Raw genomic sequence first — 21,811 nt, 5'->3', positions numbered from 1 at the left:
GTTGGTGCCATCCGCGTTCAGTCGCCAAGAGGTCCAGTACAATACCCCATTTAAGAGGTATCTGTTACTGTATACATTTATTTTTCTGAGCACCATATTAGGAGCCCTCGCGGCGCCGAACGTTTCCTATTCGTCTTTTGTCCGCTGCTGATTCCCTGCCGCTGCGCTTAACTACAGCGCTTTACAACTGGAATTGAGGATGAAGCGTGATGCAATCATCGAAATCTGCGCTGCGACTTCTAGTCTTAGGCCCCTCAATCGCTGAGGACGCAGCGGGCAAGCAGTCTTTCACAAAAAGCGTTAAGAGGCATATCAACCGCTGCCGGCTATGGCTGATGGGGGCGAGCAAGGGGCAGGCTGCTTTGCTACTGCTGGGCCTGGGGGGTCTGACACTGCTGTCCCTCGTCGTGCTGCTTCAAGTGGCGCTGCGGATAGAACGCGGAGCAGAGCAGGTGGGCGCTGCCATGGAATGGCGACATTACAGTGGGTTCTACTTGCATGTGTGCGCGTGCAGGAGGGCATCTGGGGCACCTGGGGTTTGCCGGCAGGGTGTCCCAGTGGGCCCTAACTTGGGAACGCCGCGTTTGGGTGTGCGCGCACGTGCGCGCCCCTGACAACTCCCCTGTTGCTAAATCTACTTGCTCACAGCACGGAGTGGACAAGTATGCTGTATACATTGGTACGTGAGGGCTTTCATAGGACTTGCCGGGTGTGAGGCGTTGAAATCCTGCATGTCAGGCGACTGCACGTGGCATCGGCTGTCGCTGCGAGGCCGGAACCCAGATGGGGGCAAAAGGAGTGATACACGAAACATCTGCGCGGAAGATGCTAACACCCATGCGCGCAAGGGCTCTTCCACGGTTCACAACATCACAATGCGCCAACGCGCCCTCCTCGCCGCAGACGGCGGTAGCTCCGGCACGCGCGTGCGCGTGTTCCGCTACCGGTCCGCCCGCTGGCCGGAGTACGTGTCGCTGGTGCTGCCGGAGCCCTCTAGCGCCATAGAGCCTGGCCTGTCCGCGTACGCCGACCGGCCGGTGCAGGCGGCTGACAGCCTGCAGCCGCTGCTGGACTTCGCGTATGAGCACGTGCGTGGCGTGGCGTGGCGTGGCGGGCCTGCATACGAGTCTCACACATGTTTGCAGACTCGATCATCTCCAGCAGCGAAGTTATTGCCTTGTATTGCCACAGCACACCGCCTCCCTTGCCCCTGCCTTGCTGCCGCCCAGGTCCCGGCGGACGTGTGGCCGGTGACGCCTGTGCGGCTGCTCGCCACTGCGGGCCTGCGGCTGCTGACGGACCAGCAGCAGTCAGCCATCCTGGCGGCCTGCAGTTCGCGGCTGGCGGCCTCGCGCTTTGCCTTCGAGCTAAGCTGGGCGCAAGTGATTGGCGGCGAGCTGGAGGGCCTGTACGGCTGGGCGGCTGTCAACTACATCACGGGGGCACTGCAGGTGTGTTTGTGTGTGGGAGACCTGGCGTGGCAGCGCGTGGTCCGAGGGCCTCGGGCCGTCAAGTTGTACGCGGGTGCCGTGTCTGCCAGTCCGCGTTGCCAAAGGCAGCAACCTCCACCGGCACACCCTGGCTGCGTCCGCACAGGAGGCGTCCGGCCACGCGCACCACAGCCGCAAGGAGGTGATCGACCCGGCGCAGCTGTTCACGGGCATTTTGGAGATGGGCGGCGCCTCCATGCAGCTCACCTTCCTGCCGCCCGCGCACGAGAAGCTGCCGGAGCACCACGGCTCGCAGCTGCACCTACCGGGTCAGTGCCTCTGGGACGGGTGTGTGTGTGTGTGTGTGTTAAAGAGCACAAGGAAAACGTTGCGCAACGACAGTGTATGCGATGCGGCAAAACGACGGTTTACGGATGTGTGTGTGTGTGTAAATATGTGTATGTGTGTGTGTGTGTGTGTGGTCAACGGGAGCGTGTTTGTGTGTTTGTGCGGGTGTTTTAGGACTGGGGTATTGTTCTTACCGTAAGAAAGCGCAGGAACTAGGCCAGGCTCATGCGGTGAAGCACGGTATGCAAGGCGCTCGTTGTATTCCTTGAGCCGCAAACTCTTTATCTTTTTGTGGGTGGCTTTGCATCATGCAGGCGTGCCGTCGCGCCTGTACGCGCACAGTTACCTCGGACTGGGCATGGATGCGGCGCTGGCGCGTGCGGCCGACTTCGTGCTGGAACACAGCCGCACGATGAATGGCACTAGTAGCAGTGTCATTAGCAGTAGCAATAGCGGCGGAAGCAACCAAGGGCGTGTGCTGACGGCGATTGCGGAGAGCGATGCGAACGCGGCGGATGCAGCTGGCTCAATATCCGACCCCTGCCTTCCCATCGGGTGAGCGCGCCAAGCATGAATGCAAACGCACGCCAAGTACCGCACCTGGTGGCCTGTGACCGGTCAAACATGGCTGATACAGCGTATTGTGCTGCAGTGACGTGTTGTGCCCAATGTATGCCACACGTGCGGCGTGCGCCATGCAGGTACGTGACGGACGACGGCCGCCACGGAAACGGCTCCTTCAGCCAGTGCCTGGACGTGGTGCACCGCATCATGCCAGACCACAACTGCTCCGCGCCGGCGCCGGCGTCCGCGCTCGGGAGGCACGGCGGCGGCGGCGGCAGCGGCGGCGGCGGCGTCACTGGCAGCGCCCGGGCGGCGGGGCTAGCGCACACGGGCCGGACGCTGTCGTCTGAAGCGGACGCGGCGGCGGCCGGGCGGTCGCAGTCGGGTGCAGGCTCAGGCAAGGCGGGTGGTGAGGAGGACGTGGTGCCGTCAGAGAGCTATGGCAACGAGGAGGAGGTGGTGTTGCCAGGGGACAATGACGGCAGTGGCGGCAGCAGTGGCAGCGGGGGTACCGAATCCGAAGCCGGTGGGCACGGCGGGCACGGCAGTGATGGTGTCGGCGGCAGTGGCGGCGGCTGTGTGCTGCAGGGCAGCTACGTGCCGGCCCTGGCGGGGAAATTCGTGGCGGTGGAGAACTTCGCGTGGACGGCTCGGGCGCTGGGACTGCCGTCGAGGTGAGCGCCCCACTGCTACTGCACCTCAGCCGACACGCGATACCTGTAGCGGTGATGACGCTTCCTCGTGGGCGTGCGGCTAGTCGTGGTGGATACCCAAACAGGGCACGCAGGTTTGCCGCCGTGACGTGCATGCCGTCATGGCTCCGCAGGTCGACGCTGCGGGAGCTGCGCGAACACGGCAACCGCTACTGCTCGCGGCACTGGTCCAGCCTGCATGCGGAGTTCAGCGGCCACATACCCGACCAGGTGCGTGCGTTGGGGACTGACACTTGGCAGGATTACCACTGAACAACGCACTATCGGCTGCTGCTGCTGTTGCCTGGGTTGCCGTGTGACGCCCTCGATGTTGCTCCTCCCCATGCCTCCCCGCAGTTCCTGGTCCGCTACTGCTTCGGTGCAGCCTACATCCTGGCGCTGCTGCACACCGGGCTGGGCTTTGGGCTGGACGACAGCCGCCTCACCTGGACCAACACCGTGCCGCACGCGCCCAGCGGCGAGCAGGTGCCGCTCAACTGGGTGCTGGGCGCGGCGGTGGTGGACGCCATGAACGCGGCAGGGCGCGGCAGCGGCGGTAGCGGAGGTGGAGGCGGGGGAGGGTCGGCTAGGTTTTGGACGCATGACGAGGGCTCCCGGGCGGCGCTCAAGGCGGGCTCCACAGTGCTGGTGCTGCCGCTGGCGGCGCTGGCCGTGATGGCGCTGGCGCTGGCGCTCCGGCTGCGAGGCAGCGCCAGTGCGACAGCCAAGGGCTCCGCCAGCGGGCGGGCGCACGGGGTGGCGCTGCAGGCCGCCACGCCCGGCATAGCGTTGGGCTCCGGCGCCGCCGGCAAGGGAGGCGGAACGCGGCCGAGCCGTTACACCGGCGGCGTGATAACGCCGCCGGGCGCGGCACATTTGCCGGGTGGCTGGACGAGTGCTATGGCGCCGGCGGGGACAGCTCCCACACTGGTGCCTGACATGCCGGAGGCGGCAGCGCAGGAGCCGGGGTTAGGCAGGCTGTCAATAAGCGAGGCGCGGGCCAGCTTCGGAGACAGCAGCGGCCCGCCAGGGTTAGACGGCGCGGTGGTGGGCTTCGTATCTGGACGCGTCAGCGCCCTTCGGGCGCAGAGCGGTGGAGGCGGCGGCACCACCATGCGGCGCAACCCAAGCTTCATTACGGTGGTGATTGGGGACGGCGGCTCGAGCGCGGGGCAGGGCGCGCCGCACGGTGGCAGGTAATGACACGGTTTCAGAGGCATGCATCCTGGCTATGCGGTAGTGAGCGGACCGACGAAGGAAGTGAGCCACGTGCATGGAACGCGATAATGTGCGCGGAATGCAGCTGAATGCTGGGGTAGGCAATGTCAAGGTGGTGCTAGCTGGGGTGGCAGGCAGCAGCGGTGGTGCCGCGACAGCGTCGGTGGTGCACCCTTAAAGATGGTGCTAGCTGGGTAGTGCTAGCTGGGTGGGCGTGCGTTCTGACACCTGTTCTGGAAAGGTCATCGTGGAGATGACCAAAGGCCGCCAGGTTCCACTGTCAAGTTTTGTGCCAGAACAATAGGTCAGCCGGTATGCTCCTCCTGTCCAAATACACATACATTTGACCATCAAAACTGGTTCTTTCGACAAAACGGTTTGAGGCAGCAGAACAACGACATTCTGAGCACAACGAGTCGCCGCCACACGGTTAAACCATTCCACGTATAGTTTACTTGCAGTAATTTATCACTTTATTGCAATTACAAAAATGAAGGACAGGGGCGGCGACGGTGACGGCCCCCACAAGAAACATGCACGGCGAGTTGGTGCGGGTTTGTCGCTTGACAAGTTCGCTTCTGCTGGTGTCAGCAAATATGACAAGCGAAAGAAGATTGAGCGTCTGAAGAAACAAAAGCTCATTCAGCACAGCAAGCTCGGCAAGCTTAAGAAAAAGCTCGCGGCACAGGGAGTGCTTGCCGGCGGAGAAGTGAAAGACTCGGTGAGGCATTGTGGCATGTTTTCGGGGCTTGGGAGCTGTCGGCACGGTTTGTGGCCGCCACGCTGGACCCTCAGTTGACACTCACAGTTGACACCCCGCACCTGACTTCGCCCTCCACACAGATTGCTGAGCTCGAGGCTCTAGACGGCATTGGTAAGAGCCTTGAAAGGGATGGCAGCTCTTGGCGCATGCTAGTGTGGATGTCAAGCAGGGCATGGGAGGTGCATGCGGCTTTCCTCACTTCCCAGTCTCCCGCACCCGCTCCATTACCCTTGTTCCCCGTGCGTTCTATCGCACAGGCTCGGGCAGTGGACTGGACTCGGAGCCGGGTGATCATCTCAATGAGGAACCGCACAGTGAGGAGCAGGAGCGCCAGGAGCGCGTGGCGTCCCACGCGCACGCCGGGCCCAAATCGGCTGCCGCGCCGGGGCGGCAGGGCCATGCGCAACACGCCCACAGGGGGCATGAGGGCGCCGGTGCAGCAGACGAGGAGGAGGAGCAGGAGGAAGAGGAGGAGGAGAAGGAGGAGGAGGGAGAGGAATACGGGCGCGGCCTTCGCGGGCAGCAGCATAAGCAGAGGCATGGCGGGCCCGCAGGCGCAGGCAACAAGCGGCTTCGAGACGAGGGCGGCGATGATGGGGATGACCGCAAGCCTGTGGTCGGCGGCGGCAGTGGTCAGGGCCGTGGCTTTGGTGGCCGCGGAGGGGCTGGGCGAGGGGGCGACCGTGATGGTGGCCGTGACGGCGGCCGCGGCGGTGGCCGTGACGGCGGCCGCGGCAGGGGCCGCGGTGGCGAGCGGCTGTCTACGCTGCAGCGGCTGGCTCAGAAGGTGTCGGAGCAGAAGGCGGAGGAGCAGCAGGCCAAGGAGGCGGTGAGTTCAGGATGCGCGGTACCATCGGACTAGGCACAGTATTGCATCACATTGGAGGAGAGCCCACTGCTTTCGGCGCTTAGCCGCCGCGTGTGCTACTCCTGTGTTTGGTGTCAATAGCTGGGGCCGCTTCCAACAATGCAGGCAAGGAAGGAGCGGGAGGAACGGCAGAAGCGGCTGGCGGCAGCTGAGGTGCGTGGGGTCACCCGGTTGCATCCAACTGTCCAATTCGTGTGCTGCTTGCAACCACCTCCTGGGTTGGGGCCGCACCCGGTCAAGGTGTATTGCGCGGCACCGCTACCTTGCAGGGCCCCACCTATTGTGTCTCATGCTGTTGGTGCGCTCCACCGCTATTGCCCCCTTGCAGAAAGTCCGCAAGGAGCAGAAGCACCTGCACTTCAAACGCAACGCTAAGGGTCAGCCGCTGATGCGCTTCCGCATGGAGAAGCTCCTGGGCCAGATTGAGAAGGGTGGTTAAAGTGAGGCCGCGCGAGGGGTCGGGGGCAAAGGTGCAGGTGCCGAGGTGCACGTGTGTCGGTACACTTGCATGGCGAGGGGGAGGCCTGCCGGGGGAGGCGTTTGATTGTGGCTCGGCAGCAGTATGGCTACGGCGGGTGAGAGAGGCTCGGGGCGCGCTGTGTAGTGGAGGGGCCCAGCAGCAGCGGTGTACGGCCTGGAGGCGGCACACATGAGCGGAGGGGGGACGGGCAACACTGTTGGGAGCAACGCTGCCCGCAGCCTGGGCAGCCCAAGGAGCGGAGTCAGCGCGCAGCCAGACGTGAGCATCAAGGTTTGGCAACGAGTATCACAGGCGACTGCGGAAAGTCCGCTGCCGACAGCTGCAAACGAGTTGCCATTGAGTACGAGTGGCGGTGACAGGTTCAGGCCGGTCGATAAAGAGCGAGTAGACCGAGCGTGCCAATGAGGCCCCGCCGCCGTGTACATGTGCCGGACAACCACCCACATGATGGGGAAGAGTTACAGGCAGGCGCTTGGAGCGAGTCACAGCGCACTGTCCATGGGCACTGCAACCTTGAGTAAACTCTCCATGTATACGTCTGCTTACTCGTGCTGGCATCAGCTACTAGAATTTATTGTCATAACAGAGTGAACAGTTCCAGTCGTATCAAATCACCGGAAACGTCACGTGTACAGCGGCTCGAGAGAATACATCACCACCACGCCACACCATCATGTACCTGCCGCCACGCCACAGCTCACCAATCCGCCAGCTGTCACCAAGCAATCTCCTCGCCCTGCATGCGTATGCTCATAGCCACCCGCGCACAAGCCTACCCTCAGGTTCAAGCCATCTCTTGCATTGGGTTCGGTTTAGTTTGGGCTGGTATCTACAAACCCCACTCTGGCTCCTGACAACGCCAGGCCCAATCGCTTAGCACACAATGAACGGGGTGTCGGCGTTCTTGTTGCTGCACTCCAGGCAGGGGTTCTGTGCGAAGCCCGTCTTGGTCAGCATCTCACGCACCGCGATTACGAGGTTCCTGCGTTGAAGCGCCGGCAACGAGCACACACGAACGTCAGTGAAGAGGAGGGGAGGACGACTCAGTGACACAAATACCTAGATCGTAGGAGTGGAGCCAACTGCTTGTTGACCCAATCGGCCACATAGCGCCGCCGCCCCACGCACCTGTACGTAATCGGCTGGCCGGGGGACTGCTGCTGCTGCTGCTTGATGACGGTCTGGATGGCGTTGGACAGCGCGCCGTGCGCCTTGTCGGGGTTGCCGCTGGGGCAGGCGTCCGCGGACGTCTCATTGCTCTGGCAGCCGGTGATGAGAATGCCCACGTCCGCGCCCAGCTGCTCGTTGGCCGGCGGCTTGGCGCCGGGCGTGTAGTTGACCTTCAAGTCGGGCTCAGCCAGGTTCTATGAAAACGAGGAGAGGGAAGAGAGGCATTATTCAATCGCAGTAGAGCATACCGGTAAACAGTAAGCCAAAGCGCGAAGCCCGTCCCGAAAACCGCCTCCACGTACCCCCGCCGCCGCTGGCGCCGCGTAGTGGGCGCCCGGGCCGCTCTGGGCGTTGGCAGGAGTGCCTGAGGGGCCGTTCTGGTCGGCGGGCGGCGCTAGGCACGCGCACAGCATCTGGAGGATGCCCCCCGCGCCACCGGCAGCAGCACCCTTGGTGCCTGTAGACGGCGTGCGATCACACGTTTGGATACCCGTGCACGAGCAGCAACTCCCCTCGACATGCTACCGGTGCCTTACTCACACCCGTAGATGTTTTGTTCGGCAGCTCATGCAAGCAAACCAAGCACCAGCCGTACTGCTTACTACCGCCCACCTGCCGTCAGCGCCTGGTACATGCCTATGAATTGCTGGATCTTGGCGCTGGAGTCGGCGCCGAAGATGGTGCCCATGCTGCTGCGCACCGTGCGCGCGTCCACCGGCACGCCACCCAGCAGCTGGCTCAGCATGCCGCACAGCTCGCTGAACGGCAGCGCCCTGCAGGCCGGCCGAGACGTGGAGTGCGGTACATGGGTTTTAGTTTTGGCACACGGCAAGGGAGACAGCCCTGAGGCGGCGGGAGGAGTAGCCTGGCAAAGGACAAGTCACCTAGCAGCTTACCACCCGGTTAGAGCGATCATCTAAACCAGGGCGTACCATGTGCAACAGGCGTGTCGCCCCCACCGAATCCTAAGCAACCCAATCCCGGACTCACCGGTTCTTCAAGTCGCGGCCGTCAGGCTGTCCCAGGGCACCCAGGAAGCCTGCCAGCGCGCCCATGTCGATGGCCGGCGGCGGGGGCGCGCCCGACTTGGGGCCGCTGATTTGCACCTGCGCGCGACAGCTTGGAGGCATAAGAGAGCTGCAGAGACAGGCGTGATCCACTCCGTTCCGAGGGCAGGGACGGGGTAGCCCGCTTGACGCAGGGTCATGAAACCGAACCCAAGGTTGTTGCGGCGTTTGTCATCTGTGCTTTTACATATAATTGATAATCAATGTAACTTATACAGTTCTGAGATTGCCAAAAGTGCTAACAGTAACTTGTGCAGAGATCGCAGCACGCGGAACAACCTGACACACACCCGTCCCCCCCCCATCTGAAACCCATTTTAAAACTCCAGAACGCATATTAAGAATACCTTAATGAGTGCAAATGCTACAAAGAAAGATAACTCACCGATTCGTGGTCCAAAAGGGTCCCAGAGTGACAGCAGTCGGCGATGAAGGTGAACTTCACACCGGGCTTGGTCTCCAGCGGCTTCAGCAGCACACGCAGATCATCATCACAGATCAAGTTCATGTCCGTGGGGCAGATAGCCTCGTCCTTGCCGTCTGCAAGAGTGCCGCATGGTCACAGCGTCATTACAGCGGCGAACGCAGCAACGTAGGGCTTTACGGACCGATACTTACATACCCGCACCTGACGTAGGCAGATATTTCCATCACGGTGACATGCTCGCAGCCCTCAGACCCATGCCCGTTGGGGTGGTGGCCCGTCTTTTGTCATTATGCCGTCCCTTGATATGCTGTCCCAGACATGTCACTGCGCTCACCCTTCTCGTCGCCGTCTGCGCTGGGGATCTGGGTTCCGTGGCCGCTGAAGTGCAGGAACAGCACATCCCCGTCCTGGGCGGCGCTCACCATCTCCGTGATCTTGGCCTGTTAGGCAAGATAACATGAACTCCAAGGATGTGGGTTTGTGTGGGTGGAACTCGGGCAACCCGGGCAGCCATTATAACATAGAACGAATGCGACTTTTCAGGAGTGGCAGTCCATTCAGGGTCGTCGGCCCAAAGAGACAACCCCCTGTGCAATGCACACCAGCCCCCCAGCCGAGTCGCAGCCTGCCAGATCGCCACCGTAACGAAACACCCTGCATTTAGTCCTGGGCGCTGCATACCGCAAACCAGAGCGCAGCATGATTCCGCCCAAGCCCCACCTGACAGCAGCGCCACCTAGCTACTTATCTGATAGCCAGAAATGTTCATCTCCTGCACATACCTTGATGTTCTTCCCAGTGGGCTGCAGGTAGCTCTTGTCCGTGTCAATCAGAATGGTCAGGTCCGCGTCCGTAAAGCCATAGTAGGTGATGAGGATCTCCTGCAGGCGACAGAACGAGGCACCTTCAGCAACTGCACCGCACCTGTGTACGCCGCGAAAGTCTACCCCAGGACCAAGAGCGGGGGCACGCTACTGCCGACCGCAGTGATACGGTTTACCCCCAACGCCCTGTACACCCCCTCGAACGCTTGCATCGGGGAAGTCTCAAGGCGGCCAACCGTGCGCGGCTGTGCGTTACTGGAAACTCAGGCCTTGTCCATCGCCCCGCTGCTGCCCCATGGCCGGCCATCTCTATATAGAAAACCCTCACTGAACCACGCCCGCCCCCCACAAGACTTTCGGCTGCTGTTTTACGCAATGTTGAACTCAGTGATTGACCGGAAGCGCGCCCGCCACCTGAAAGTACCCTTCACTAGTCACCTAAGCTCTTATTTTATGGAAGACACATGGATCCCGGTCGGCCGGCCGCTTTTGACCACGAACCCAAAGCATCGACGACGGCATCCCTGCGCAGTCCACGCCGGCCCCACCTTCATTCCCCACACATCGTTGATGCATCCACGCAGGGCCGCGTTGGTCCCTGCGAGCAAGACCGGAGTTCGTAAGAGCACGAAACCGGGAGCGGGTCATATCGCGACGTCTCGCCGCAACTGCGGCCAGCCGGTGGTGTGAAGTCGGCCATCGGCTGCCGCACCTGGATAGTTACAACCGATGAGGACAGCCTTCTTGCCCGGCATGGCTGGATGCTGGCGGGGGGAAGTTAAAAACGGAACTGCAAGCCAGGTGCCTTTGACCGAGGGCTGAGCTGTGTTCTGGCTTATGAACAAGCGTAATTATATGTATGAAATCATGAAGAGCGGGAATGAAGTCAATCAATACTCGTGAGTTCCGCACCATTTCCGCATGGATTTTCGCACAGTTCCGCCGATGTGCGAAAGCAAGGGTCTAGGCGAAAAGCGTGCGAAAACACATGCGAAAAGACCCTGCGGAATGTGCGGACTTCCGCCCCCATCCCTGGAGTTCCGGCATCCATGGCGCGATCCAGTCTTGGCCCAAATTGCACAGAACGCGCGCTCGGTAATGACCATGTCAAATTATCCCACAATAGCTAGTCATAAGAATGGTTCGCTGGGATGAGCTTGCTGCGAGCTTGCCCCCAACCGTGCTGTCCCGCTTAAGCGCTTCGTTCCCGTCAGGTGTGGAAGTGAATACGCGGGTCAAGCTTTGTCGCTACAGTGGGGGCCTGCCAAGAGCTGCAGTTGGGTTTTGGCGGGAAGAACGCGCCGCAGGCCCAAAACCACGACGGCACTTGGGCCCTCGCAGTCGAGGCGTTCCTCGTCAGCTGCAGCAAGTCCGCCGCCGCCAGCGGTGCCCATGGCGCGCACGCCCAGGTACGCTGGAGCCTATGTGGGACCCCTGACGTGTCCGTGTCCGTGCTCCTGTACTCCTTTACTCCTGCTTCAGGGCTTGCCAACACCGCCCGCCTCCGTCTCGGCCGCATGCGGCGTCGACGCCGTGACGCTGGCGGCAGTTGAGGGGGTGGTAGCTGGCCTGTTGGCGCCGCAGTGGAGCACCGGGCTTCAGCTGGTGGAGAGGCTTCACACGGACACCGGCTTGCTGACTACTGGCTCAAACACGTGAGTGGGGCCCCTCGCCTGGCGCCATGCTGCTACCTCCTGTACCATAGTACCAAAACGTGCGCAGCAACCAGCCAGTGACCCAATTGGCCGCTGCGGTCTTGCAGCATTGACGGGCTGCTGGCCGGCGGCCTGCGGCAGGGCATGGTGGTGGAGGTGGCGGGCGAGACCGCCAGCGGCAAGACGCAGCTGTGCCTGCTGGCCGCGGCCGCCGCGGCGCTGCAGGGCCACGAGGTGATGTTCGTGGACACCACCGGCAGCTTCAAGCCAGACCGGGTGGTCCAGCTGGCGGAGGGACTGGTCACGGGCGGCAGCGGCAGTGCCGCCGCCGGCGCTGCCGGCCGCCACGACCCGGCTGAGTTGGCCCAGCACCTGGGCGGCTGCATCCACGTGCACAGGGCAGCCAACGTCTTCGAGCTGCTCACGTTCCTGGACCGCCTGGACGTATCGCTGCAGGTCCAGCAGCTGCAGCAGGCGGCAGCTGATGGCGGCGCCGGCGGAATGGACTGGGCGCCGGCGGGGCCGCGGCTGCTTGGGCCGCGGCTGCTGGTAGTGGACTCGGTGTCGGCGCTACTTAGCACGCTGTTGGGTAACGCCCAGCACACACAGGGTAGGTTTAGGTGACCGGCCTATCCTTTTACATCCGCAAAGCACATACGTACTGGTATGGTAACTTTTGGATGGAGTAGCCCCCCCTGGCGATGCGGTGCCGTGTCGCTGCCTTGTGTCTTTGTACACCCAATAAAGGCGACTCCCACGCACCCGCTCTACATGCAGGCACCACCCTGTTGACAGCAGCGGGACGGACACTCAAACAACTAGCAGCACATCACTCCATTGCTGTGCTTGTGACAAATCACGTCACCAGTGCGCGTGGAGGGCCGGCGGGTGAGGGCGAGCGCAGCGCCACAGCTGCCGCAGGCGTGGGCGGCCTGAAGCCGGCCCTGGGTGAGCAGTGGCGGCCCCAGGCGCACATGCGAGTCCAGCTTTCAATCGACGACTCTCAGCCAGGCGCACGCCTGGCCACTCTGACAGCGTCGCCAGTCCTGGTGAGGGAAAGGCCTTATATTGTTCGTCTCGTGTGCAGAGTAAAAAGTGCATTTGCTAATATCTGCATGTCAGCGACGCGTGCACTGGCACTGACAGCTCAGCCCACAGTGCCTCAATGTGGTGACCTACCGGTTGTCGTGTTGCCAGACACAGCGCTGCACGGTATGACTGTGTCATGCAGGCATGTGGGCACCAATCTTCGTTCTACATTCATTCATCGGGGCTCACATGAACATAGTCGCTCGCCGGCGTTGGTTCCTGTCACCATTGCACATGGTAGTCCGGCCCTCGCAATCGCTCTGGCTGCTTTGACGCTCGTCTCTCCACGCCACGGCCGCCATTCCCCGCATGTGCACCTACTCGCTTTTCACTCCTCTGCACGTCCAAGTTTGACACACAGCTATGGGCTTTGGTTGGATGGCACACCGAACCTGAGCGGCATGCTTTGATTGGACGTGCAGTTTTCGTGTATGTCAAAAAAGAGAAGGGAATGCGGTCGGCAGCGTGCATGCGCAAGCCGCGCGTTACAATGGTGCTTCTGGTAGCCATGATTACAGGCTTTAAATGCAGAGACGCCGGCAGGTGTTAGCTGTCCGAGGGAGCGCAGAGCAACTGATAGGCAGCAGCATGAATAGCGCTGTTTATCTGTGCTATGGTTTGGCTGCCGGTACGACGACGACGCCTGGTCGGCTGTACCTGCATATACCGACCCCGGCGCTGTCCTCGCTGGCGCGCCGGCCTCGACAGGCGACCGTGTGGTGCGGGCTCAGCACGCTTTCTCTTGGAGAACAACCTACCTTACGAATGCGTTCCGCTCCCGTGATGCATATTGTTTGGTCATTTGTGTGCATGATGCGGTCACAGGTGCCGTGTGCGGCCACAGCGTCGCATGCCTATGCATCGTGGACTGCGCGCAAGTCTTGACTGGGGACGTGGTGCACATGTACACTTGTACCTACAACGTTTTGCGGCGTGATGCGGCGGGGTTTTTACAGGGCCAGGCAGCGGTGGCGCTGGACCCGATGATGCGTGGCAGACTGGCACTGGCTGCAGCACAGGGCCCAGCGTCGGATGCAGAGCGGAGAGAGCGGGCACGGCTAAGTTGAGGCGAGCGTGCAGCCGCGGTTTAGGCGAATGAGGTTCCGGCTGGTTGGCTTGCCCCTTCCCCCGAAGGGGGAGGGGCGGAAGCCATTGCGGTCGCATCGAGTCCCCAGGCGGGCCCCCCTCGGTTATGACAGTTTTACCTTGAGTTATTTTGGGAAACCCGAACGTAGCCAGAGTTCTTGTGCAAATAATACGCCTTTCAACTTGTCCCAAGCGATGCATAACTTTGCGGAAACGCGAGGAAGACGTAAGACTAGAGGCGAAGGGATTGGAGGATCCCGGCACTCGATAGCGCCATCGGGTTGCAATTCTTGTCAGTCACGGACTTGTGGTAGACAATGATACCTCAAGACAAACAATTGACAAGAGATGGTGAGTGCGAAGCGCCGACGACCCGAAATGCGCATTTCGGGTCGTCGGCGAAGCGCATGCGCCCTCGCCGATCGGCAAAAGCAGCGGCGCCGTTTGCTTCTCGATGCATCAGCAGCGCTGATTTTTGTGGTATCAACGGTGCATACTATCGTGGTGGCGATTTCGCGAAATCATGTGCAACATCTCGGGGCCCCCCCACCGTGGCCCCCCACCCCCTCGCCCCCGCCCCGCCCGCGCGCTCTCGCTTTGGCTCACCAGCGCGCTTGTGTTCACCGGCGCCTCCCCGCACAGTCCCGCATCCCGTTCGCATAACTGCGCGCTGAAATGGACGTTTGGAATGAGCCCATAGCCGATAGCTCGGCTCAGGGGCTAAGTTCCCGGCATACTTGGCCTTGCAACGGTGCGCAATGGGACAGAGGGGAGGGGGCAAGCCGGGGTACTGCGTAGCGGTAGGTGTTATGATACGTGTATGAATGCGCTGTGGCTGTTCGTTCGCATGCTGTGCGCGTTGTACGTATGGCACTTGCCCTGCGCAGATGAGGTGTCGGTGTTGAATCCAAGTTGGCAAACTCGTCAGTTGTGGGCAGCAGCTTGCTGGAATGCTGGCTGACGGGAACGAGCAGCAAGGGAGATCCGGTTGGCGGTAATCCGCGATACGGTAGCCTGTGCCAAATTATGTATAATGCACATGCGTAACTGATAGCCTTTCCGAGCTCGAACGTGTGTGGGGGGGGAGGGTGGCTCGGGGTTTGGCCTTTTGGGGCAGGGGTGCGGGGTGGCCAACTCGGCCCATGTGATCGGCAACGGCCGGCAACCGCCCCCAATTCCCAGTTGCGACCAGGCCCCGGCCCGATTTCTTTGCATAGACCAATAAGTGACACCTCATAGAAGACCCCTGGCGCGCCGGGCGACTATATGACGGTGGTCGAAAATGCTTGCCGACGCAAATTGGAACCTCGGCTTGGAGGCAGGGAGAGCTGCGCGATAGCAGCCTATGGACCTGTTATGTACTGGAGGTCTGAAGCAGCTTTGTTCCAGGACTTCGGGGGCCTACTACAAGCAGGGAGGGGCTTCCATGCGACCGGCGAGGTGCAATTTCAAGCCGGAGTCCAAAAGCAAGACTGCGCAATAGCAGCCGCCGACGCCGCTTTGATATTTGGCACGTAACAATCAATTTGGGCGCATAAAACAAGTGGGGCCGGTTCAGGACGGCCAGGACGGCCTTGCCGGACGTCGCCAACTTCGCGCCCCCCTGTGCCGGCTGTGTTTACCCGCTGGGCACTGTGCCCCTCTCATTCCCCGAACGGCACGAAGCCATCCCCGCGCACCCGGCTGATGCATCTGGAGCTTGTTGGTTACATAATGGATTCACAGTGCTGGCTTGCTAAGTTGAGCGCCCAAACACATGTGCCAAACCAGGTCCGTTGCTTGCGTGCCCTGCACAGCAGGGGTGCCTGGGCGCCTTGCCCATGCTGCACTCCATGCTCGTAGTACTTTTCACTCGTTGCAGGCGGCCAGGCGCCCTTTGCATGCATCCACACACATAGCTCTAACACACTCCCATACATCTTTACTGCTTTCGCGTTTATTCGCGTTCGCGTTTCGACAGCACTCCGCTTGCTTGCCCTGTAACCTCTCCATTCCCTCCAGCGCCTCCCCACCTCGAACGGGGCACACCCTTACGCCTCACTCACTCCTCAGACCACATCGTGCGTCCTTTGGGTTACTACTGCAATGAAAAGGATTATGGCACTTTTATTAGAATCCGGGGCGCAATCAGCGCGCACGTGTACATACATGGTCAGGCTTAGGTTGCGTGCGCAGCTGCTCGGGCTCCGGCTCCGGCGCTGCCGCCATGAGCACGTCGCCAGGTCCGTCAACATCCATGGGCTGGGTGTTGGTGTCCTGTCGGCCTGTTCCACCCCGGCCCCCGCCCCGTCCGCGGCGGCCCCGCCCTCGGCCAGTGTCCACGCTGGCCGCTGGTACCGGTGCCGCTGCGTTGCAGGTGGGGCACCAATTGTGCTTCTTGCCACCATGCTTCGACATACTGCACACCAGGACCTGTAGAGGGGGGGAGGAGGCCAAACAAACGTCAAAGGAACACCGGAAACCAGGCGCGAACGAGCACCCCGCACCTACGCCACAGTCTTTCATAGCACTCGCCCGCGCTCCGGACAGGACAATACAACTTAACACTTGCTACAATATGGTAGATGCCTATTTGGACAGTGTAACGGAAAAAGGGCTTCCCCTGCACGCAAATGCACACATGCATCGTGCATGTCTCCCAATATCCTAGTATCGAAGACCCTGACCCCTGGGACCTCTCATTCTTAACCTTGTCAGCAGATATGGCGCACCTGGCAGCCGCGGGCTGCAGCCCCAGCTGATCCCGCGCATTGAAATTCTACGCCACAGAGTTGTATACGCGTTGGCGCCGCTGCATGTTGCGTGCCTGGCTCATACGCTACCATATGTATCTGAGATGCCTATTCGGGGGTTGTGCAAGCTTCCGTGTGTGTCCTGGCCCGAATACGCATTTGATTTGTCGCGTTGACACCACATATTGTTATGAGACGCAGCCCATCCTACTTATGCAGGCTCCAGTAGGACATTTCCGTTATCCCGGCAACTTAGCATGAGGCCGACGTCCCACCGGCAGCAGTAGCGCCAAGCAGAGTGTTAGGACCCGTCCGCGACCAGAGAATGGCTCCATCTAGTCTATATGATTACATGGAGGGTTCCTGGCGCGCCGGGCGCTCCAAAAAGGGAAAGGTTGCAGAACTGCTTGCTGAATTTCAAACGTCGGTCAAAGGCCAGTAAACTAGTCGCCCGGCGCGCCAGGGGTCTTCTATGAGGTGTCACTTATTGGTCTATGCAAAGAAATCGGGCCGGGGCCTGGTCGCAACTGGGAAATGGGGGCGGTTGCCGGCCGTTGCCGATCACATGGGCCGAGTTGGCCACCCCGCACCCCTGTTTTGGGGCTTTGGGCCATGGGCACTGCAAGTGCAGGCGTGGCACTGCAAGGCGGCCCCCGACACGTGTCGCACTGTCGCATGTCGTCGCATACTCTCGAGAACCTCTGATTACAGGTAACTTCGCCAGCAGTGTCCGGCTGACCGTGTACACGTACAAACATGTGCCGAAATCACTCAATCAGTAGGGGTGTGCCCCCATCCCATTGGGATGCATGCGCCTTACGAGCTGCCCGCCACCTGCCGCCACCACCAGCTTGGCTTGCCATATTGCAAGCCGCAGGCTACTCCCAAACATCCCAGTGCGAGAAGGTCCGGTCCCGTCATCTACAAACAACAAGGGGAACAGGCAGATGCAATGCGCGTCCTTGGAAAGCCCGTCAGAACCACCTGCTGGGCCACGGGATGCCAAAGACCGACCATCTCGTGGCACATGCCGCGCTTTCATGTGCCATACAAAATGCACCCCTCGTACTAGTTACTAGTTACATGCGCCCCATGCGTTCCTCATCATCCAGGACCATGCTGTATGTTCACCCAAAATTTCTTGGCGCACAAGCATTCGGCATGGTATTGTGGCACACACGCGCCTCGCCCCTTGTGCCCTTGTCATGGAGCAGCGACGCCTGCACCACCGCCAGCCCTAATCAACAGGTCAAACAAAAACTTGACAAGAAAGGTGGCTCTCCCTGTCAAAGGAAACACAGAACATGTGTGTCCGCACGTCCGAAGGCCACCACACCCGGCGCATTGCAATGGTGCCTTTACAATTGCACTTCGAATCCACAGAAACATGGCTGCACGAACAGCCCATATCCCCAGAAAGCGCGGACGTACGCTTTAGACAAATCCAACCAAAGAATGCACTTCCGCGCAGCGCCTGTTCACACGTAGCTAACTCCCGGAGGTCCACAACTTCCCTCACACAACCCGAATAAACCTTTGTCCGTAAATCTCATGCCTATCCTACCGCTCGACTGCAACTTTGGGGCTTGCTTCAGAGCCAACCCGGTCCACTGCGACGCTCACCCTTTCCGCCAAGTTGTCGGCCGCTGACAATGGCTCAGCAGCCGCGGGTGCGTCACAGTGGTTGGTATCACCAGCTCGCTCCTGCGGCTTGTCAGCGGCTTGCAACGGCATCGGTAACACACCGGCAGGTAGCAACGCCGTTATGCCCTGGCTGTGCAGTGCCGCATGCTGCTGCACCAGTAGCAGCTGGTGCAGCTGCGGCGGCAGCAAGCCGGGTAGCTGAGGTGGCGGAGGCGGCGCCAGAGCGGCAGCAGACTGCACCGAGATGTCGAGGACGTTGGACGGTGGCATGACCGGCTGGATGAGGCCTGCCACCGCTGCCAGCGAGGCGGCACGGGCCAAGTTCACCGCCGGCATTTCCGCAGCCTGCGCCGCAAGCGCCAGCGCCGCCACGCCCACCGGCACTCCCATGCCACATGCTCCTGCCTCAGTCAGCGGCAGGGAAGGGCTGGATTCCAAGTTCCCGCCATACCGCGCGCCCCGCGACGCAACCGCCCCGCTTCCCGTCGCCGGCCGTTCCTGCTGCTGGCTGCTGGTCGCGAGACTCCCCGACGCCGCCCGGCCCAGCGAGCTGGCGCCACCGCGCTCCCGCTCGCTCCGCGGCTCGCTGACGCGAAGACGCTGCTCCACCTGGCGCTGCTGGTACTCCTTCTTGAAGTTGGACTGGCGCAGGCGCTTGATGTCCTCCTCCACCTCCAGACAGGGGTTCTCGTAGATCGCGCGTTTGAACGATTCGATTTCTGCCAGAATGTCGTTGATCACCTACAATGCAAAAACAGCAGCGGATTGCGGGTCCTTAGCAACACGCACACCGCATTCAGAGCTGCCGTTACCAAGCGCTGCCACCGAGTCTGGCTTGGTTCCGTCCGTGAAAGAGCAGCAAGTCCAACCTCTCGACGCTTCACCCGGCATGCTGCTCACCTCCTTGGTGGCGGGTTCAATGGCTGCCCGCTCATTCAAGCTCTCAATCAGCTTGTCCATCGACTTGAGCTTGCGGCTGGGCCAGCGCGGAATGCCTAGCGTGCGGCAGTGCTCCTTCAGCTTAGTCATGCCGATGCCCAGCTCGCGCGCCGCCTCCTCAATATTGAGATGGTACACCTGCTGTAGCCGCTCCTTGGTGATGCTGGCGATGCGCGCGCACACGCCGTTGCGCATGCTGCCGGACCTGCATTACAAAACACATTGTGCAGCTAAGTACAGCGCCATAGCAAGCAGTGGTTCTGGACAGGCGACCACAGCGCTGCAATTCACACGGCCATAGACCTGCCAGTGCGACCAGGCCCCCCACTGCATAGCACGACACTCCCGCCCCGCCCAAGCCGCACCTGCCCAGCACGTCCTCGTCGTCCGGCGAGCCCGCCCGCCCGCCACCGCCCCGGCCGGCGGAGCCCGAGCCGCGGCCGCGCTGCTGCGCTGATGCCTTGAGCACGGCGCGGTAACGATCCGTGAGGCTGCGTCCCGAGCTGTCACCGCCAGCGCTGTCGTCCTCATCCTCGTCTGCGAGCAGGTCGTCACCCTCCATGCCCTCGTCAGCGTCCGTGCCGTCGTCGTGGGCGCCGGACCCCCGAGCGCCGCCGCGCCACGAGTCCAGCTCGCCGCTGCGCCCGCGACTGAGTCCCGCAGAGCCGTTGCAGCCGTCAGCCGAGTCGGGGCTGCCGTCTCGAGCGGCGCGCTCCGACCGGCTGCGAGAGCCAGGCAGCGGCTGTGACTCCAACGCGCGAAGCGGCAGCGAGTTTGCAGAGCGCAGCGATGCGCCGCCGCCGCCATGTGCAGCTCCAGCCCCAGATGAGTTACCAGCAAGCTGCTGGTGCTGCTGTGGTGCCTGCTGCCGGCCGCTGCTGCCACCACAGCCGCCCGAACCTGAGCCGCCCGACCCAGTTGCGGAGGCGGCCGCCCCTGAAGCTGCTACCATCCCGGCAGTCGGGAGCGAGCCCGCCCGGTGCCTCGATGGCGAGGTCGTAGCCTTCCCGCCGGTATCCGCCCCGTCGGCTGCATTGCCACGGACATGCCCGGCGCTGAAGCCCTCCAGCAAAGCCGCCGCCTCCGCCAGCTGCGCCAGTCGCCGGAGGTCTGCCGAGGCAGCGCTCTCCGGCTTAGAGCCACCACCCGAGCCCCACGCTCCCATTGTTCCCGAGCGCCCGCGCTCAGGCCGTTCCAGGCCGCTATGGGCTGCGGCGTTGGCCGCTGTCGCATCCGAGCCGATGGCTAAGGCCGCCGCCGCTACAACAAAGCCCGAGCCACGTCGCGACAGCGATTGCCCTTCCGACGCCAAGGCGCGCGGCAGGCTAGCTGTGCCGTTGCTCTTGAGCGCTGAGGAGCGCGCTGAGCGGCGCCCGGTGGTGAAGCTGCACCCGGGCTCCCAGAGCTCCGCCGCGGCAGCAGCCGCGAACGCGGACTTGAAGCCTCCGAGGGATGGCGCCGCCTGGGAGCCGGCTCCGGTGGCTCTGGTTGTCGCGCCATCTGCATCACAGCCGCTGACGCTACTCTGGCCCGGCAGCTGTGGAAGTGGCGGTGCCGCGAACGGAGACACAAGCTTTGCCGGTGCAGCGGTGGATATCGGAACGCTCTCGGCTAGCTCAGCGACTGGCGCCGGCACGCTGGTATCAGCGCTATCCGCTGAAACGTGAGCGACAGCATCTGCGCTGCTGGCCGCTGCTGCAGGTACCTACAAACACGAGTGAAAGGGCGCGGGAATACCAAGAGTCGCGTGGAGTTTGGGAAGCCAACGCTGCTCGAAACCCGCCCTTACACAGCAACGCTTACCGATGCACTGAGTGAAAAGCGAGTTTGCGCGTCGGGCGCGTCGATTCGAGTCCGTTTCGCCTCCGAAAGCCGGTCGCGATCCACGGAATCCGACTCTGGCGCTTCCCGTTTAAGGAGAGGCGGCCGGCCCTGGCTGCCACCCACAACCTCACGCTGCCTTTCCGAAGCTGTTGGCTCTGATGCGGCCGCTGGCGCTGCGCCGAGCGGCACGCCTTGGCCGCGACGTACAGTCTGCAAGGCCGCGCGCGCCACCTCGATTAGCCGTGCTGTTGGAAGGGCTGAGGGACGTGGCTGCTCCGGTCGTTGCTCCGCGCTTGAGCGGGACCGCAGAAGCTCCACATTGGCTTGGGCAAAGTCAGCGACTGCCAATGGACCCGCAATCGTCGCAAACGCAAGAGGTGAAGCTGCCAGCTGTGCGATTGTAGCTGCATGCGCGGCCCCCAGGTGCAGTGGCAGAGCAGAAGAGCCGTGTGCACCGACCATGCCCGCGCTAAACGCGGCACCCAACGCGCCTTGCACATCCTCACGCATCATGGGACCGGCAGTTGCAGTGTCCATGGCCTGCAGCTGCAGGGACAGCGGTAAAGGTACAGAAGTCAGCGAGGCGGGGGACGAAGTCGCATCGGTCGAAGACCCGGCGCCGAGGCCCGCCCGCATGGTTGGGCCGGCATCTGGTGTTCATTATGGTGTACATTTCACACTCCCGCGCCAAGACGGGCCGCAGCGGCGGAGATCCAGGATCGGCAGAGCTTATCTCTCTCCCGACTCCCGAGCTCCCTCCACTCCCGCGGTTATGCCTCGCCCCTGCTGTGCCCACCTGATGAGATGCTGCTCGTGTTGGCTCAAAGCTTCCACATGCCCATTCGGCCGCTGGCTGGCTCGTTTCGTTTCTGCCGACCGCGACGGTCCCGCTGCCCAACAGTCTGCTCTACAACGTGAGCTGTGGCTCCCGCAAATGGGCAACTCACTAAAAGCGACACAAGGCTTTGAGAACTCGCCAGGACTTTAGAG

At 61.9% G+C, this 21,811-nt stretch overlaps 5 protein-coding genes across 6 annotated transcripts; 3 read left to right on the top strand and 2 right to left on the bottom strand.

The window, feature by feature from the left end:
• Positions 1-69: 69 nt before the first annotated feature.
• Positions 70-4,555, top strand: CHLRE_03g184800v5 (uncharacterized protein). The gene is made up of 9 exons (XM_043061092.1): positions 70-452; positions 649-679; positions 904-1,088; positions 1,230-1,451; positions 1,597-1,759; positions 2,093-2,333; positions 2,480-3,016; positions 3,169-3,265; positions 3,392-4,555. Exons 1-9 carry the CDS (start codon positions 336-338, stop codon positions 4,232-4,234), a joined length of 2,436 nt encoding a protein of 811 aa, XP_042926221.1. The 5' UTR covers positions 70-335; the 3' UTR covers positions 4,235-4,555.
• Positions 4,556-4,609: 54 nt separating this feature from the next.
• On the top strand, positions 4,610-6,735 carry CHLRE_03g184750v5 (uncharacterized protein). Its single transcript, XM_043061091.1, has 5 exons — positions 4,610-4,973; positions 5,096-5,126; positions 5,273-5,844; positions 5,989-6,036; positions 6,212-6,735. The coding sequence occupies exons 1-5, from the start codon at positions 4,743-4,745 to the stop codon at positions 6,320-6,322; spliced, it is 993 nt and encodes a 330-aa protein (XP_042926220.1). The 5' UTR covers positions 4,610-4,742; the 3' UTR covers positions 6,323-6,735.
• A 2-nt stretch (positions 6,736-6,737) lies between these two features.
• Positions 6,738-10,819, bottom strand: CHLRE_03g184700v5 (uncharacterized protein). Of its 2 annotated transcripts, none has more exons than XM_043061090.1 (10): positions 10,565-10,819; positions 10,401-10,450; positions 9,811-9,909; positions 9,363-9,468; positions 8,987-9,141; positions 8,525-8,640; positions 8,147-8,307; positions 7,837-7,991; positions 7,493-7,728; positions 6,738-7,346 (listed from the first exon to the last, which is right to left on the bottom strand). In XM_043061090.1, exons 2-10 carry the CDS (start codon positions 10,404-10,406, stop codon positions 7,238-7,240), a joined length of 1,143 nt encoding a protein of 380 aa, XP_042926219.1. In that variant the 5' UTR covers positions 10,407-10,450; positions 10,565-10,819; the 3' UTR covers positions 6,738-7,237. Both variants share the same exon structure in this region, with proteins under 2 accessions (XP_042926219.1, XP_001691826.1).
• Positions 10,820-10,969: 150 nt separating this feature from the next.
• On the top strand, positions 10,970-14,215 carry CHLRE_03g184651v5 (uncharacterized protein). The gene is made up of 6 exons (XM_043061089.1): positions 10,970-11,066; positions 11,194-11,261; positions 11,335-11,507; positions 11,615-12,117; positions 12,285-12,556; positions 12,739-14,215. The coding sequence occupies exons 4-6, from the start codon at positions 11,652-11,654 to the stop codon at positions 12,787-12,789; spliced, it is 789 nt and encodes a 262-aa protein (XP_042926218.1). The 5' UTR covers positions 10,970-11,066; positions 11,194-11,261; positions 11,335-11,507; positions 11,615-11,651; the 3' UTR covers positions 12,790-14,215.
• A 2,892-nt stretch (positions 14,216-17,107) lies between these two features.
• Positions 17,108-21,809, bottom strand: CHLRE_03g184600v5 (uncharacterized protein). The gene is made up of 5 exons (XM_001691773.2): positions 21,618-21,809; positions 20,801-21,367; positions 19,363-20,702; positions 18,959-19,202; positions 17,108-18,799 (listed from the first exon to the last, which is right to left on the bottom strand). Exons 2-5 carry the CDS (start codon positions 21,356-21,358, stop codon positions 17,975-17,977), a joined length of 2,967 nt encoding a protein of 988 aa, XP_001691825.1. The 5' UTR covers positions 21,359-21,367; positions 21,618-21,809; the 3' UTR covers positions 17,108-17,974.
• Positions 21,810-21,811: the final 2 nt, after the last annotated feature.

This window comes from Chlamydomonas reinhardtii, chromosome 3 (assembly GCF_000002595.2).
Source record: "Chlamydomonas reinhardtii strain CC-503 cw92 mt+ chromosome 3, whole genome shotgun sequence".
NCBI classification, from domain to species: domain Eukaryota; kingdom Viridiplantae; phylum Chlorophyta; class Chlorophyceae; order Chlamydomonadales; family Chlamydomonadaceae; genus Chlamydomonas; species Chlamydomonas reinhardtii.
Note: the sequence above shows the minus strand (reverse complement) of the source record. Positions and strands in the feature narration are given on the sequence as shown.